General features: G+C 59.5%; 1 protein-coding gene across 2 annotated transcripts; it reads left to right on the top strand.

Moving 5' to 3' along the window:
• The first annotated feature begins 9,042 nt into the window (after positions 1-9,042).
• HMG20B (high mobility group 20B) lies at positions 9,043-13,799 on the top strand. 2 transcript variants are annotated; one of them, XM_045086690.1, is made up of 10 exons: positions 9,043-9,119; positions 9,401-9,456; positions 9,795-9,903; positions 10,396-10,599; positions 11,215-11,335; positions 11,608-11,651; positions 11,926-11,998; positions 12,261-12,476; positions 12,991-13,123; positions 13,474-13,799. In XM_045086690.1, exons 2-10 carry the CDS (start codon positions 9,419-9,421, stop codon positions 13,484-13,486), a joined length of 951 nt encoding a protein of 316 aa, XP_044942625.1. In that variant the 5' UTR covers positions 9,043-9,119; positions 9,401-9,418; the 3' UTR covers positions 13,487-13,799. The 2 variants fall into 2 exon arrangements, with proteins under 2 accessions (XP_044942625.1, XP_044942616.1); XM_045086681.1 differs by having other exon boundaries at positions 11,605-11,651.
• Positions 13,800-14,757: the final 958 nt, after the last annotated feature.

Genomic DNA, 14,757 nt, shown 5'->3' with positions numbered 1-14,757 from the left:
AGCGCGCCTGCGGCCGCCGGGCCGCGAAGCTAAAATAAGGCCCGGGCGGGGCGGGGCGGGGAATGCTGGCGGCCGCCTCCACCAATCGGGGCCGCGCACCGGGGCCCGAGAGCCAATAATCGGGCTGGGGGCGTGGCCTCGGGGGGCCCGGCCAGCCCCGGCGTCCCGCGCTGGCGGGATGAGACGGTCCTAGCGCCCGACGGCTCCCCTTGGCGTTAGCGGGACCCTCACGAGCTGGCGGGCGACGCAAGGGCGCCCACACCCAGACTCCTGCCTTCCGGCGCGCGTCACCCCGGCCGGCCTGCAGCTTTATGGGGCCTACTCTGTGGACGGGGGAGGACGAGGTGGGCTGGGGGCTTGCGGGGTGGGCTGGGGGCGGAGGGGATGGGGGGGAATTCCGAGCCCGAGCTGCCACTCCTCGGGGTCCGGTACCTTCCCGGCCCGGAGAGACCCGGTCGGACGCGGAGAGGACGCATTAGTTCTAATTAATTAGTTATTAAGGATAATAATGGGGGTAATCATCATAACAACACCAGCTGGGATTTAATGATCGCGGACTGTGCCAAACGCCCCACGTGGGTGTGCTCACCCAAGCCGGGAGGGACGCGGAGCGACTGTCTCCCATTTCACAGGCGACCAACAGGCCCGGAGAGCGGGCAGGGCGCGCTCGGGGGCGCAGTGAGTCAGGTGCAGGCGACACCACCCGAGGCCTGCGCTCAGAACCCCTCCCCACTCTCCTCCAACGGTCCTCCCACCACTGGGGCACCACACCAGCGGTTTCAAGTTCCTCCTAGCCCTGCGGGCAGTCGTCCCCCACCCCTGGGCGCCTCCTCTACCAGCGGTTAAACACCTGCACTCCCGAGCCAGAAGCTTGGGGTCCAGATCCAGCCCCACTCCCTCCTAGCTGGTCCAGCTCAGACAAGTCCTTTAACTGTGTGGGGTCTCAGTCTTCCCAGATCTAGAATGGGTATAATGTGCACTACTACAAGTCATACGGGGCGCCTGGGAGCTGGGCCCGTAGAGGGTGCAACTCTTGATCTCAGGGTCCTGAGTTCCAGCCCAACATTGGGTGAGAGAGTCCTTTAAAAAATAAAATATTATTTTTTTAAAAAAGTGATACAGGGGCACTTGGGTGGCTCAGTGGGTTAAGCCTCCGCCTTCGCCTTTGGCTCAGGTCATGGTCTCAGGGTCCTGGGATCAAGCCCCGCATCCTGCTCTCTGCTGGGCAGGGAACCTGCTTCCCCCTTTCTCTCTGCCTGCCTCTCTGCCTACTTGTGATCTCTCTCTGTGTGTCCAATAAATAATTTTTTAAAATTTTTTTAATTTTTGTTTTTTTAATTTAAAAAAAATAAAATAAAAACCTGATAAAATTGCTAGCTTTTTTTTTTTTTTTTTTTTTGTAATTGTTAGCTCTTAACAGTCTCAGCCAGAAAGTTTTCTCATTACCCCCTCCTCCTGTGTAAGTCACACAGTACTCTGGGCCGCCCCCCCATCATAATCTTGATATCTGCTCTCCCCCGCCAACCCCAGCTGTGACCCTGTCTCCCCCGGAACTACGATCCCCATGAAGGCAGGGGCTGATCAGTTACACACACAGGAGCTCAAGAAATACCTGTACAAGGATTGTGTGGCGGGCACGGAGAGAGGTTGAAAAGAGCAAGCAGGAACTGGGCAACAGGAACCCACTAAAAGAAGCCGAGGCTCAAACAGCCCAACGGGGTCCCAGCCCAGACGCCCACATGGATGCAGACCACCCACCCCAAAGCCTACTTTTTTAATGAAAAGGAGCCTGAAAAATGGGTGTGGGCGGGGTCATGATAACCCGGCTGGGGAGCGGGGAGATAAAGGATCACTGTGTCGGAGGAGATAAGGAGAGACAAGAATCTCAATTCTTTCCTCCCTGCTGGGCGCTCCCGCTCCCTTTCTCTGGGGCAGCGAAAGTGAAAGTGACGTAAAGAAATTCTTGCCTCAGCTCTACCCGCCGTTTAAAAATGCTTGCCTATATTTCTTTAACATTCTTTTAAAGTTCTTATTTATTGATTTCAGTCCTCTCTACCCCCGAGGTGGGGCTCGAACTTGTGACCCGGAGATCAAGAGTCACACAGTCCCACGCTGCGCATCGGAGCCAGCCGGGCACCCCTCACCTAAGCTTTGTGGTCACATTTCGCTTCTCCTTTCAGGCTCCGTCCCTGGGGGACCTTACACCGCTACTTGCCCATTTTGCAGAGAAAACAGGCTCTTACAGAAGTCCCTTGCCGGAGGGCACGCGGCGAACAAGAGGCAGATTCAGGATCCAAACTGGGCTCCCCTCGTGATCGGCAGCATCTCTGAGTTCTTTATTCTCGAGCAGGGGAGGGCCCACCTGAGGAGGAAAGGTGCCCTGTGTTTACTCTTCCCGGCACCCCCGCAGGGGTCTGGAACCCACAGGGGGCATCCCTCGGGCAGACCCAGCACAGGGGGGCGTTTGGCAGAAACACCAGCGTCTCTCGGGGGTCTCCCCGCCCGGGGGGGGGGAGCAGGCTGCCTCTGACCTGCGTCCTTCCTTCCTTCCCCCCTGGACTCCCTCACCCCGCAAATCTGGCCCTCACGCTGAGCAGCGCAGGAGCCCCGGAGATTCTGAAGCCCCAGTCAGCCGGAAGTGGGGACAGAGCCGGCCGCGGCCCCTCCTCGGTGGGTGCTGGCGCCGGAGGGGTCAGACACCAGACACGGGAGGGCTGGCTGCACGGCCGGCAGAGTCTGGACGTTACCTCCAGGTCACTGGGGAGCCGTGGAAGGCTTGGGAGAGAGGGCTGGGAAAGTCCGATAAGAAGTCAGGCGGGGGTGGGCATGGGGGCTGTCCATTCCGAAGCAGGCCTGGGCCCCGGTGGCGGTTGGGACAGCAGTGCAGAGCACCCACGCCCCCTGCAGACCAGGCTGGGAGGAGGGGGGCGCTGGGTGGAGGGAAGGGGAGGGAGAGTTCTTAGAAACCTGGGAAACCCGGGAAACCTGGGAAAAACAGCCAGGAACTTGGCTTAGATCCCAGGGTGGCTGTGAGTGAAACCCAGGTGGTCCCCAGCAAGCCCGAAAGCATCAGTTTCCTTTCCCGTGAAGTGGGCACAAGCAGCCCTGCTGAAGAGGGTCACATGGTGGCCTACGGGAGATGAGGCAGGTGCGGGTTCGGCCTGCGGATCGGGGTTTGCCAGCCTGGGAGGGACTGACACAGGCATCGGCTCGTTCTCTGGGGTGGGGGACTGTCCTGGGCATCACAGCCCCCAGGCCTCCAACTTCAGAAGCCAGGGGCATGCCCTACCCTCACCATGAGTCGTCACAACCAAACATGTTTCTGGGCATTGTCCAGTGTCCCCTGAACTACCCTGGGTGGCAGCCACTGTACTAGAAAATTCTCTGAATGGGGTCTGCAGCTGCCCTAACCAAGCCAGCTACCACTCCCAGTGGCACTGACCCTGGTTCTAAGGGAGAACATCAGTCAAGCTCCTTAAACCCTCCCCACGACCTCCTGAGGTCAGACACAGTTATGGTCCCACTTTGCGGAGGGGCTGACTGGGGCACAGTTTTGGTCGATGGCTCAAGTCACACATCTAGGGCTCAGGGCACCTCCCTGACCTTGTGAGGGTCCTGCAGCAGCCCGGGGTGCCCCGTCCTCAGGGGCCTGATGCCCCTGCCCAGCCCCCCTTTTGGGGGCAACTGCGATCCCTGCTTCCCTGCTGTGTCCTCAGGCCTCCCAGTGGACCCCTGTGTTACATCTGTCCCTAAAAATGCCAGAGGAAGGTTGGGGTGTCCCCGGTGTGCCAACTGCATCCTGATTCTTCCTGGGGGTTAAACTACCTCCTGTAGAGAATAAGAATCACATACTTCAGCGGGAGGCACAGCTACAACCCAGCCATTCCGTGTCCTCCGACCTCTTCTGGAAAAGCAGGCGATGGTGAAAGTCCTAACCCCCAGGACCTTGGAATTCAACATTTGGAAATAGTCATAGCAGAAGTGGTGAGTCAAGACAACGGCACGCTGGGACAGTCCCCCATGGACTCAGCACAAGGGGAAAGCTGGGTGCACACACTCGGGGAGAAGCCAAGGGACAATGAAGGCAGAGAGATTGTGGTGACCCTGGGACCAGCCAAGCAACACCTGGCAGGGCCAGCAACCCCCCAGAAGCTAGGAGCGCCTGGGGCGGATTCTCCCCTAGGCCCGCAGAAGGAACCAGCTCTGAGTTCCTGTGTGTAGGAAGAGTTTTAGTAAGAAGTGGAATATTTGCATAATAACAATTTCAAAAGCGAACGTTTAGGCCATCCTTAATGAATCTTGTACTTCTGGGACTGCCAGTTGGGATTCTGTACCTGGCTTTCTGCTGGACAAGATTTCTCAGGGAGGCACAGAAATGATGCAAAGAAAGGAACACGAAATTGACGACTTTAGACAGCTGGGGTCATTAGGGAGGGCTGGCTTTTATTTATTTATTTTTTAAGATTTTATTGATTTGAGAGAGAGAGAGAGAGATCATGCAGTTGGGGAGAGGGGCAGAGGGAGAGGCAAAGGGAGAGAATCCCAAGCAGATTCCATGGTGGGTGCGGAGCCCTTCACCAGGCTCAATCTCATGATCCTGAGATCATGACCCTGAGATCATGACATAAGCTGGAGTCAGGAGCTGGTCACACAACCAACTGAACCACCCAGGCGCCCCCACTGAGATCTAGGTATGGAGAGAACTTAATGCTGCTGAGAAAAAACAAGGGGCGCCTGGCTGGTTCAGTGCGTGGAGCTGGTGACGCTTGCTCTTGGAGCCATGAGTTCAAGCCCCACATTGGGTGTGGAGCCTACTTGAAAAAAAAAAGAAAAAAAAAGGGGGGGGCTTTAAAACTTCAGGGCAGAAAGGATCTGCTGTTAAATGCACGAAGGATATAAAGTCAAATGGTATAAATGCTGCTCCTTATAGTGGCTTGCGCGGGGTGCGGGCATGTACGGGCTGTGTGGACCGAAGACGCTTTTATTCTTTCTAGAGACTAACCGCGCAGCAAGATACTTTTCTTGATGTCAAGGAGCTGCAAATTGCTCTCAAAATCAACCTCAGGAGCGCCTGAATGGCTCGATCAGTCAAGTGTGGGACTCTGGGTTTTGGCTCAGGTCATTATCTTGGGGTCCTGGGATCGAGCCCCGCTATGGGCTCCCCACTCTGTGCGGAGTCTGCTAGAGATGGTCTCCCTCTCCGTCTCCGCCTCCCCGGCTCCACCTCTCGCTCTCTAACACAAATATATATATATATATATATATATATATATATATATATATATAATCAACCTCAAAACACTTCCTTTCTTTTTAATGTATGGGGAGACCCCTGGGTTTCTCGCGCGTGCGGGAACTTGGGAGCCGGGAGGACAGTTTCTAGCGCAACCCTTGTCAATCAAGCCAAAGAGGCGGGGCTTGGAGGGGAGGGCTTGCCCGACCTCCCAGCGGGACTTCTCACCTACAGTGTTTTAAGATTGCAAGCACAGGCGAGGGTGGTGCGTCCCGCGAAGCAGCGGAGCGGGGTCTGGGGTCTGGAATCTGGGTCTGTCAAGATTCCTAGCCTTGGGCTGCCTCTTACAGAAACAGGTGTATTGAGACTGAATTCACATACCATACGATGTACTCATTTAAAGGATGCAGTTCTGGGGCACCTGGGTGGCTCAATGGGTTAAAGCCTCTGCCTTCGGCTCAGGTCATGATCCCAGGGTCCTGGGATCAAGCCCCGCATCCCGCTCTCTGCTCGACAGGGAGCCTGCTTCCTCCTCTCTCTCCGCCTGCCTCTCTGCCTGCTTGTGATCTCTCTCTCTCTGTCAAATAAATAAATAGATATCTTTTTTTAATTAAGATTTTATGTAGTTATTTGACAGAGATCACAAGCAGTCAGAGGCAGGCAGAGACAGAGGAGGAAGCAGGCTCCTCGCTGAGCAGAGAGCCTGATGCGGGGCTCGATCCCAGGACCCTGGGATTATGACCTGAGCTGAAGGCAGAGAGGCTTTAACCCACTGAGCCACCGAGGCACCCCAATAAATAGATGTCTTAAAAAAATAAAAAAAGTAAAGTGTGCAATTCTGAGGTTTTTTTTTTTTTTAAGATTTTATCTATTTATTTGAGAAAGAGAGAGATAACAAGCTGGGGAGGGGGAGAGAAAGAGGAAGAGGGAGAAACAGACTCACTCTTGAGCAGGAAGCTCGACATCAGGCCGATCTCAGGACCCCAGGGTCTTGACCTGAGCCAAAGGCAGACACTTAACCCGCTGAGCCACCCAGGCGTCCCCTGAGGCCTTTCACATATTTACAGTTATGCAACATTAGAACATTAGAGCATTTTGATTACTCAGAAGGAAACTCCATGGCCATCTGCCATCTCTCCCCATCCCTCGTCCGCACGAATTCCCGAGCCCCAGGCAACCGCTCATTTGCTGTCTCAATGGATTTGCCTGTTCAGGACCTTTCATGTGAACAGAGCCACACACTTGTGGTTCTTCTGTGACTCGCATCTTTCACAGAGCCTCATGTCTTCAAGATTCACCCCTGTTGCAGCATGAATCAGCAATTTAGTCCTTTTCCCTTTTTTAAAGTTACACTTAACAGGGGGCTCAAACTCATGACCGGGATACCAAGGGTCCAGGGCTGCTCCGACCCAGCCAGCCAGGCGCCCTTAATGTCTTGCTTTTTTTTTTTTTTTTTTTAAGATTTTATTTATGTATTTGACACAGAGAGATCACAAGTAGGCAGAGACGGAGGCAGAGAGAGAGAGAGGAGGAAGCAGGCTCCCTGTCGAGCAGAGAGCGTGATGCGGGGCTCGATCCCAGGACCCTGAGATCATGACCTGAGCCGAAGGCAGCGGCTTAACCCACTGAGCCACCCAGGCGCCCAATGTATTGCTTTTTATGGCCACTAACATTCCAGTAGCTGAACGGACCACATTCTCTCTATCTGCTCATCCACAGATGGGCATTTGGGTTGTTTCTACTTTTTGGCGGTTGTGAATCGTGCCAGCTGTGAACATCCGTGCGCAAGTTCCTGCGTGGACACATGTTCTTGGGTCTCTTGGGTATATCCCTAGGCACGGGATTTCTGGATCGCATGGTAACTTCATGTTCTAGGTTTTGAGGAACTGCTTAGCTGTTTTCCAAAGCCCTTGCCTCTGAGATATTTACTGTATTTCCTCATTTGTTTATTCAGCAAATCTGGTTGAGTAGCTCCTAGACGCGCTGTTCTAGGAGCTTCAGAGTTAAAAACCACGGGCCCATAAAACAGCCACTTAGGCCACATCATCAAAGCCGGGCTTAATACCGAGTAACTGCAGCTTCCACCTCCCCCAGAGACGTGAAGTCTTGATGGGTCAGCTGGGAGCTTTCCCTCTCCACCCCAAAGGAAAAGGAGAGACTCTGTGTTGATTAGACCTCCAGCTCTCCCCCCTGCTAAGGGAAGGTGACCTTTCAAGGAGGAACAATCCTTTCTTCTCTCTTGCTAGGATCGTCCTTGCCCCTTCTTCCATCCAATATAACCTTCCATTTTGTAGCGCCCGTCTACTTGCTGCGTGGAATGCTGTCCCAGCCGTGAGTCCCTCGACAGAGCCAAGGACATCCTCAAATCTTTTCCGCCAAATGTTCTTTAGTGGTGCCTGTCTGGCTCGGTCATACAGAGCATGTGAGTCTTGATCTCAGGGTAGGGAGTTCAAGTCCCCACACGGGAGGTAGAGATTACTGAAATCAAGGAAATAACAAAAATTTTTAACAGAGGAGACAAACATATGGAGAAAAATTAAGACAGGGTGTACAGGGTAAACCTCATTGAGAAGGTGACATTCGAGCAAAGATCTGAAGGAGATTAAGCAATGGGCCAGGCAGGTAATCAGGAGGAAAGGGCACAAAAAGTGCAAAGGCGGGGCGCCTGGGTGGCTCAGTGGCTCAGGTCATGATCTCAGGGTCCTGGGATCGAGTCCCGCATCGGGCTCTCTGCTCAGCAGGGAGCCTGCTTCCTCCTCTCTCTCTGCCTGCCTCTCTGTCTGTCAAATAAATAAATAAATAAATAAAATCTTTAAAAAAAAAAAAAGTGCAAAGGCCCAGGGGCGGGGTGTGTGTGTGTGAGAGAGAGAGAGAGAGAGGAATGAAATGGACGTGTCTGTATTTGAGGAATATCAGAGGCGGAGAAGGGAAATGAGGCAGAGTGCTGATGTGGGCAAGTCGTTTGGGGTCTAATAGGACATCGTGAGCATTCAGTGACCCCAACTGTCACCCTGAGAGTAGGGGAAGTCCCAGTTCAGGCCCTAAGACCACACTGCCGCGGTGAGGTGGGGGGGGGGGGACGAGCGGCCCCTCAAATCCCAGAGCAGAGCCTGCCGCCCCTACATCTTCACGAGCTCCCTGCAGCCTTCTTGTCTCACTTCCTCTTCCCAAATGCTTTCGGCCCAGTTCTGGAGCTCAGCGCTGCAGCATCCCAGCCTCCCCGTCCGAAACATGGTGCAAGGTCTCCAGAGCACAGGGGAGAGCAGAGCCCCCAGGGGGACAGCAGCCCGCGCCGGCTCACAGCAGGGCTAGGCACAGCGCGGGGCCGGGGGCCCTAAATTCAGTGAATAGATGACCGACTTCCCCGCCAGGTTTGCAAGACCCGGAGACAGGTCCCACCTTGTCCGGGGGCGGGGAGACCTTAACCCCCTTTCCTAGCAACTGGCCGCCGTCTCCATGACAACTAGGGAGGGGCCCGATCTGGCCCTGCCGGTCTGGGGATCCTTCAGGGGCGGGGAGTCTCGCCTTTACTCGGAGAGGAGGCGTCCGAGCCGCGCCTTCTGGCCCTTTAAGGGGCTCCGCCCGGCGAGGCCTCAGAGTGCCCTGATTGGTCCCGAGAGCGGCCGAGCGCAGCCGAACTTGACGCACCCGCCCGCACCCTTCCCTATCCACCTCCCACGCGGCCCAGCTGTTGCCCCAGCCAATCGCCGGCCGGCGCGCCAACCTTCATCTGCATGGCCACGCCCCAGAGAAAGACTACACCCAATCCGAACGCTCGCGGAGGCCTTATTAGCATGCCGGGGGCGGGGCGAGAGGCAGGGGCGGGCTCGGGGCGGTTGGTTGGAGCGGCGCAGCAGCAGAGAGGTCCGGGAAAGTTTCTTTGGAGGTGAAAACAGCCGCGGAACTCGGGGCCCTGCGAGGGGGTGGGGGCAAGGGGGGGGCCTGGGGCCGGGGAGGGGCCCCTCCCGGACCGGGGGAGAGTGGGCCGGCCCTTCCGGGGGGCGATCGCCCAACAAAGGATCCCCGGGGCGGCCGCCCTCGAGGGCCTCCCCGCCCCTGGATCCGGCCCCCCCAAACACCCCGGGGCCGGCATTCCGGAGCTCCCCCGCCGGGCCACCCCGTCGGCGGCTCAGGCGCCCCTCACTCGGCCACACGTCTGCCTTCCAGGTGGGGCCGGGAGCGGCCATGTCCCACGGCTCCAAGCAGCCCGGCGCGGCCGCCGCGTGAGTGCGACATCCCCTCCCCCAGCCCACTCGGGGCTGCAGCCCAGCCCCCGCCCGTCCTGTCGGAGCTCCTCGCCCCGCGCCCCCCGGGGTCTTGACTCCCCGCACACTGCCGGGGCAGGACCTCCCCCTTGCGTCCCCACGGGCCTCTTTCCCCGCCACTCCCAGGCTCAGTTCCTCCCAGAGGTCCCTACGGCCCCCCTAGTGCTCCGGCCCCGTCCCGCGGGTTAATGACCCCCACAGACTCCTCCTCCCAAGACTCAGGCCCCCTCCGTGCCAGCTCCGTGGTCGGGGATGGAGGTGAGGATGGGGGTGACCCTGGCGTCCTGTGGCTCCAGGCCGGCGGGCGGCAAGGCTCCGGGGCAGCATGGGGGCTTCGTGGTGGCTGTCAAGCAAGAGCGCGGCGAGGGCCCCCGGGCCGGCGAGAAGGGGTCCCACGAGGAAGAGGTGAGTCCCTCGTCCCTGCGAGGTGATGGGGGAGGCTGAGGGACTCGCCCGTAGCCTGGAAGCCCCACCCCGGGCTAGATTTGAATTCGCTGTGGCCCCGCCCACAGTCCAGATTTTCCTCCGGATGGTGAGGTCCCGCCACATGCCACGCCCCCTAGGGATCCTCTGCCACTAAGCCCAGGCTCCGCCCATCGCTCAATACCAGCTCCGCCTACTACCCTGTGGGAGGCACCTTCCGGTGGTCCTGTGGGTCCTTCCTCCAACAGAGAGGCGGCGCCCACGCCAGAGGCCACGCCCACAAGCGGGGCTTAACCCCGTCCCGGATGACCTGCTCCCGGGACCTCGTAACCCCGCCCTCTCCCAATCCTGGGCCTTGACCAAGCCATACCTACAGTCCTTCCCGGCCCTGTTTCCTGGATAGGCCCCGCCCACCCCCTCTAGCCCTCTCCCAGCCCTCCAGGCCCCTCCCAACGGCGCGGTCCGGTTCTGCAGCCGGTGAAGAAGCGCGGCTGGCCCAAGGGCAAGAAGCGTAAGAAGATCCTGCCAAATGGGCCCAAGGCACCGGTCACCGGCTACGTGCGCTTCCTGAACGAGCGGCGTGAGCAGATTCGCACGCGCCACCCAGACCTGCCCTTTCCCGAGATCACCAAGATGCTGGGTGCCGAGTGGAGCAAGCTGCAACCGGCCGAGAAGCAGGTGTGCAAGGCGGGGGCTGCCCCAGGACCACTGACCTTGGCCCGACCCACTCGGACACTGCCCTGCAGCTACATCCCCCAAAGGACAGAATATGGAGGGTCCTTGCTCCCGCCTGGTGAACTGACCACTCGTGGGCCCTCCCTAGCAGGCTGAAGCCAGGGGAGGCCAGCAATAGGCAAGAATCGACGTAAAACTTAAGAATCAACGTGGATAGGTGTGAGGAAGTAGGGCTGGGGGCCGGATTTTTATGGGCTATCTTCCGGTTTTCAAGTCCTGGTCATTAACTTAAAATTGCAAAGATCTCAAGGAAACAAAACAGAGCAGTAGTCTGTGCCCTCTAAGTGGGATTTCAGCAAGCGAAATGGGTGCGGGGGTGTGTGTGTGTGCAGTCCAGCCTGGAAATGGGCGCCTGCGGTCAGACAACAGGGCGAGGTTGAGAACAGCGGGAGTTTGCGGGGAGAGCCCTGAGCTGTGGGCCGAGGAGGCAGGTTTTGTCTCCAAGACCAGTAGGGAGCTACGGGAAGGTGGTGCCCAGTGAGCCAGATGGGGTGTTGGTGGCGGAGGCCCGCCGCCCCTGCCCCTGGGCCGGGCCGACCCTCCCCGCTGCCCCACCAGCGGTACCTGGACGAGGCGGAGCGGGAGAAGCAGCAGTACATGAAGGAGCTGCGCGCCTACCAGCAGTCAGAAGCCTACAAGATGTGCACGGAGAAGATCCAGGAAAAGAAGATCAAGAAAGGTGGGAAAGGGACCCAGCCCCCAGGCAGCTGGGTGCGGGCTCAGAGACAGGTGGCCCCAGGTGGACCCAGCCGCCCTCCTCCGTGGGACTCCCCTAACCAGACTGAGTGCTGACCTGGGGGCCAAGGCATGAGAGTGCCCCAGGATGAGTAGGGCTAACTGGGGAGGTAGGGTATCCCAGGCAGAGGGGAGGGCACTCGCAAAGCACTGTGTGCGCTCAGAGGAGACCCACCCGGCGGGCTGATCGTGCCCTCCTCCCTCTACCCCCAGAAGACTCGGGCTCTGGGCTCATGAATACCCTCTTAAATGGACACAAGGTAAGTCCTCCTCCTGCAAGGACCACGGCTGGGCGAGAAAGGTCTGGAGGTCATGAGCGCCCCCCGCCCCCCCGCGTGAGCCCCCAACTCATGGGCGCAGGCGAGTGCCCCTCCTCCAGACGTGCCAGCAAAGGTGGGGCCGCTTGCACGTCGTGGGATGTTGTTAAAGGATTTCAACCCAGCTGACCAGAGGAATCCCTCCCAAACTTGAGGGACGACCCGGAGGGGTTTTGGCGCCCCCCCCCCAAATTTGTCACCTGTCCTGTTGTCCCAGGGTGGGGACTGTGATGGCTTCTCCACCTTCGACGTCCCCATCTTCACTGAAGAGTTCTTGGACCAAAACAAAGGTGAGCACTGACTAGGGGTTCCTGGGGAAGCGGGTGCCAAGGCCGGAGATGGTGGCGGGGGGCGGGGGGGTGACCACTGGAAAAAGCAGAGGCGCCCACCTCCCCCCCCCCCCCCGGCCCGCCCCGGCCCCCGGAGCTGGAGGCAGAGCGGTGACAGCCGGCCTGGCGCGGGGTGGGGCGGAGGTGGGGGACACAGCTAAGGCAAGGTCGGCGGGGGCTAGGGGGGACGCCCAGGCTCTGACCCGGCTCCCCTACGCCGCAGCGCGGGAGGCAGAGCTGCGGCGCCTGCGCAAGATGAACGTGGCCTTCGAGGAGCAGAACGCGGTGCTGCAGAGGCACACGCAGAGCATGAGCAGCGCGCGGGAGCGCCTGGAGCAGGAGCTGGCGCTGGAGGAGCGGCGGACGCTGGCGCTGCAGCAGCAGCTCCAGGCCGTGCGCCAAGCGCTCACCGCCAGCTTCGCCTCGCTGCCGGTGCCGGGTGCGGAGGCCCCGCCCCCGAGCGCCGAGGCCCCGCCCATTCGCCCCGCACCCTCGGTCGGGCGAGCTCCGCCCCGCCGGCTCCACTTCCCGGCCCCGCCCCCAGCCGCTCGGGGGTCGGAGCGCACGCCCCGGCCAGCCCCGCCCCAATGGCCCCTCCCGCGCGTGAGCTGAGCACGCGCCCGCCCTCGCAGACCCCTGCCCTCGCCGGCACTGCCCGTGACCCTACTCCTTGGCCTTCCGCGCTCTGGCCTCAGCTGACCTTGGCTACTTCCTCCCCAATTTGTAAGCCGGATCCCCCCGCGCCCACCCCCCCATCCCCACCCCGGGCCTCGCCCTCCCCACTTTCCGTCTCCCGCCCCATCCAGTGCCGCCGACGCGCCTCGCCTCTGGCCCCCTCCCCGGGACCCTGGCCTTGGAGACCCACCCCGCGCCTCTGACCTCTGCTTCTGTGGGGTCCTGGCCGCGTCGACTCCGCCGCTTGGCTCGAGTGACCGCTCCCTGTCCTCCTCCAGGCACGGGCGAGACGCCCACTCTCGGCACCCTGGACTTCTACATGGCCCGGTTGCACGGCGCCATCGAGCGCGACCCCGCCCAGCACGAGAAGCTCATCGTCCGCATCAAGGAGATCCTGGCCCAGGTCGCCAGGTGTGTGCCGCGGCGGGTCACCCCTGGGACTCTGCGCGGCCCGCGTGGGGCCGCCCTGCGCGGGGGGCTGGGGGGTCACTTGGGGCTAGACCTGCCTTGGGCCCCGCGGAAATGACTGGATTTCGCCCTCCAACGGGGTTCCGGGACTCGGGGCGCTGCCGGCTGGGTGGGATCGGGCTGATGGATCTTATTCCGAGGGCATCGCCCACACGCGATCTACCAGGTGGGTCTTATTTGCTGCGGGCGGCCAGTGGCCGGACCGCTGGGGGGCGCCGGTCCCAGGGGACTTCATGAATGCTGCTGGGCGGGATGTGCTCCCCATCACGAGCCCCCCTTCTCTCCTGTCATAGTGAGCACCTATGAGGGTGTCCGCGACCCCACGGATCCAGAGAAGACTGCCTTTGGTCACGGCCCCTTCCCCACCCCATGGAGGAGGATTGGGGGTCCACCTTTTGGGGCCATGCCCAATCCTGCACCTTGGGGGCTCCAGCCCCCCAAAATTAAATTTCTACAGCATCCCTCTAGCTTTCGATTCCCCCAGCAGCCTGACCCCAGAAAAATCACCTGCTGTACATGAAACGCCTAGAACCCAGAGCCCTGGGGCCCAGCAAGGTGCGCTCCCCTTGCACAACACTACAGGGACATGGGAGCACCACAGGGGCTGCGGAACCCAAGACACAAGGGAACCTGCAGCTGCTGGCATGCTCAGGGTGGGGAGGGTTATACCTGCTACACTGGCTCTCCCGGACCGGCCCCGCGACAAGGTATAAAACCCCAAACCTGTCATGCTGGGACCCCCAGAGGTGCTCACCGCAGGCTCCCCCCTACCCTGAGGCAGGCATGCTGCAGGGACCTGCTCTTATACTCGGGGTGGGGCCCTCTGCTTGTGGCCTGCACCCCAGAATTTGGGGCGGCTGGTACTGACCACCCTTCCCTCATCCAGCCGAGGGACCCTTGCCGAGGCAGCCTCTGCCTTTGCTCAATCTGGACTTTTTAAATAAAGTGGAATTTGAATTTCCAAGCTTGTGAATGTTTTTAGGGGAGGTGGGAAGTGGGCTAGAAGGTGTGCCCAAGGCCCCCAAGACGCCCCTGCTGGGTGTCCCAGGCCCGCCCTCCACCAGTGCCTGGCAACTACTGACCCCCCCCCTTCTGTCTGGAGGAGCCTGGTCTGGGTGTGTCACACGCGTGGATTCACACCTGTGCGGCTGTGTCTGGTTCCCTCCCTGAGTGTTGTGGGCTTGGGGTCCATCCCCAGGGCAGCGCGTGGGCGCCTCCCTCCTTTTTGTGGCTAATACTCTGATGCGTGGATGGACCACATTCTATTACCCCTTCTCTGCGGATGGATGTTCTGGTGGTTTGGGCACCTGGGAGGCTAGTGTGACACACGTGCGGCCGTTGGAACACCGGCTCTCAGTTCTGCAAGCTGTCTTCTCAGCGCGGAGCCGCTGGTCCGGGGACGTTCCGCACTGGGCTCCGCAGGAATGCTCTCTGCGACTTTCTGTGTAATGCAGTATTCAAGCCATCTTAAAATTTTTGGAGAATAATTTGACAAACGGGATGTTGAATCATGTCCCCTCGAAAGATATGCTGAGGCCCTAAACCCCAGTCCTCAGAATGTGACCTTATTTGGAAAT

Source organism: Mustela putorius, unplaced genomic scaffold (assembly GCF_011764305.1).
Source record: "Mustela putorius furo isolate JIRA1106 unplaced genomic scaffold, ASM1176430v1.1 tig00000095_pilon_pilon_pilon, whole genome shotgun sequence".
NCBI classification, from domain to species: domain Eukaryota; kingdom Metazoa; phylum Chordata; class Mammalia; order Carnivora; family Mustelidae; genus Mustela; species Mustela putorius.
The sequence above is the reverse complement of the archived record's forward strand: the minus strand, read 5'-3'. Positions and strand labels throughout refer to the sequence as shown.

Excerpts from the sequence above, each read along its gene's own strand:
- HMG20B (XM_045086681.1), top strand. The coding sequence starts at position 9,419 with ATGTCCCACGGCTCCAAGCAGCCCGGCGCGGCCGCCGC. Across the intron at positions 9,457-9,794 it reads CAGCCCGGCGCGGCCGCCGC|GCCGGCGGGCGGCAAGGCTC; the intron begins GTGAGTGCGACA and ends CTGTGGCTCCAG. Across the intron at positions 9,904-10,395 it reads AGGGGTCCCACGAGGAAGAG|CCGGTGAAGAAGCGCGGCTG; the intron begins GTGAGTCCCTCG and ends CCGGTTCTGCAG.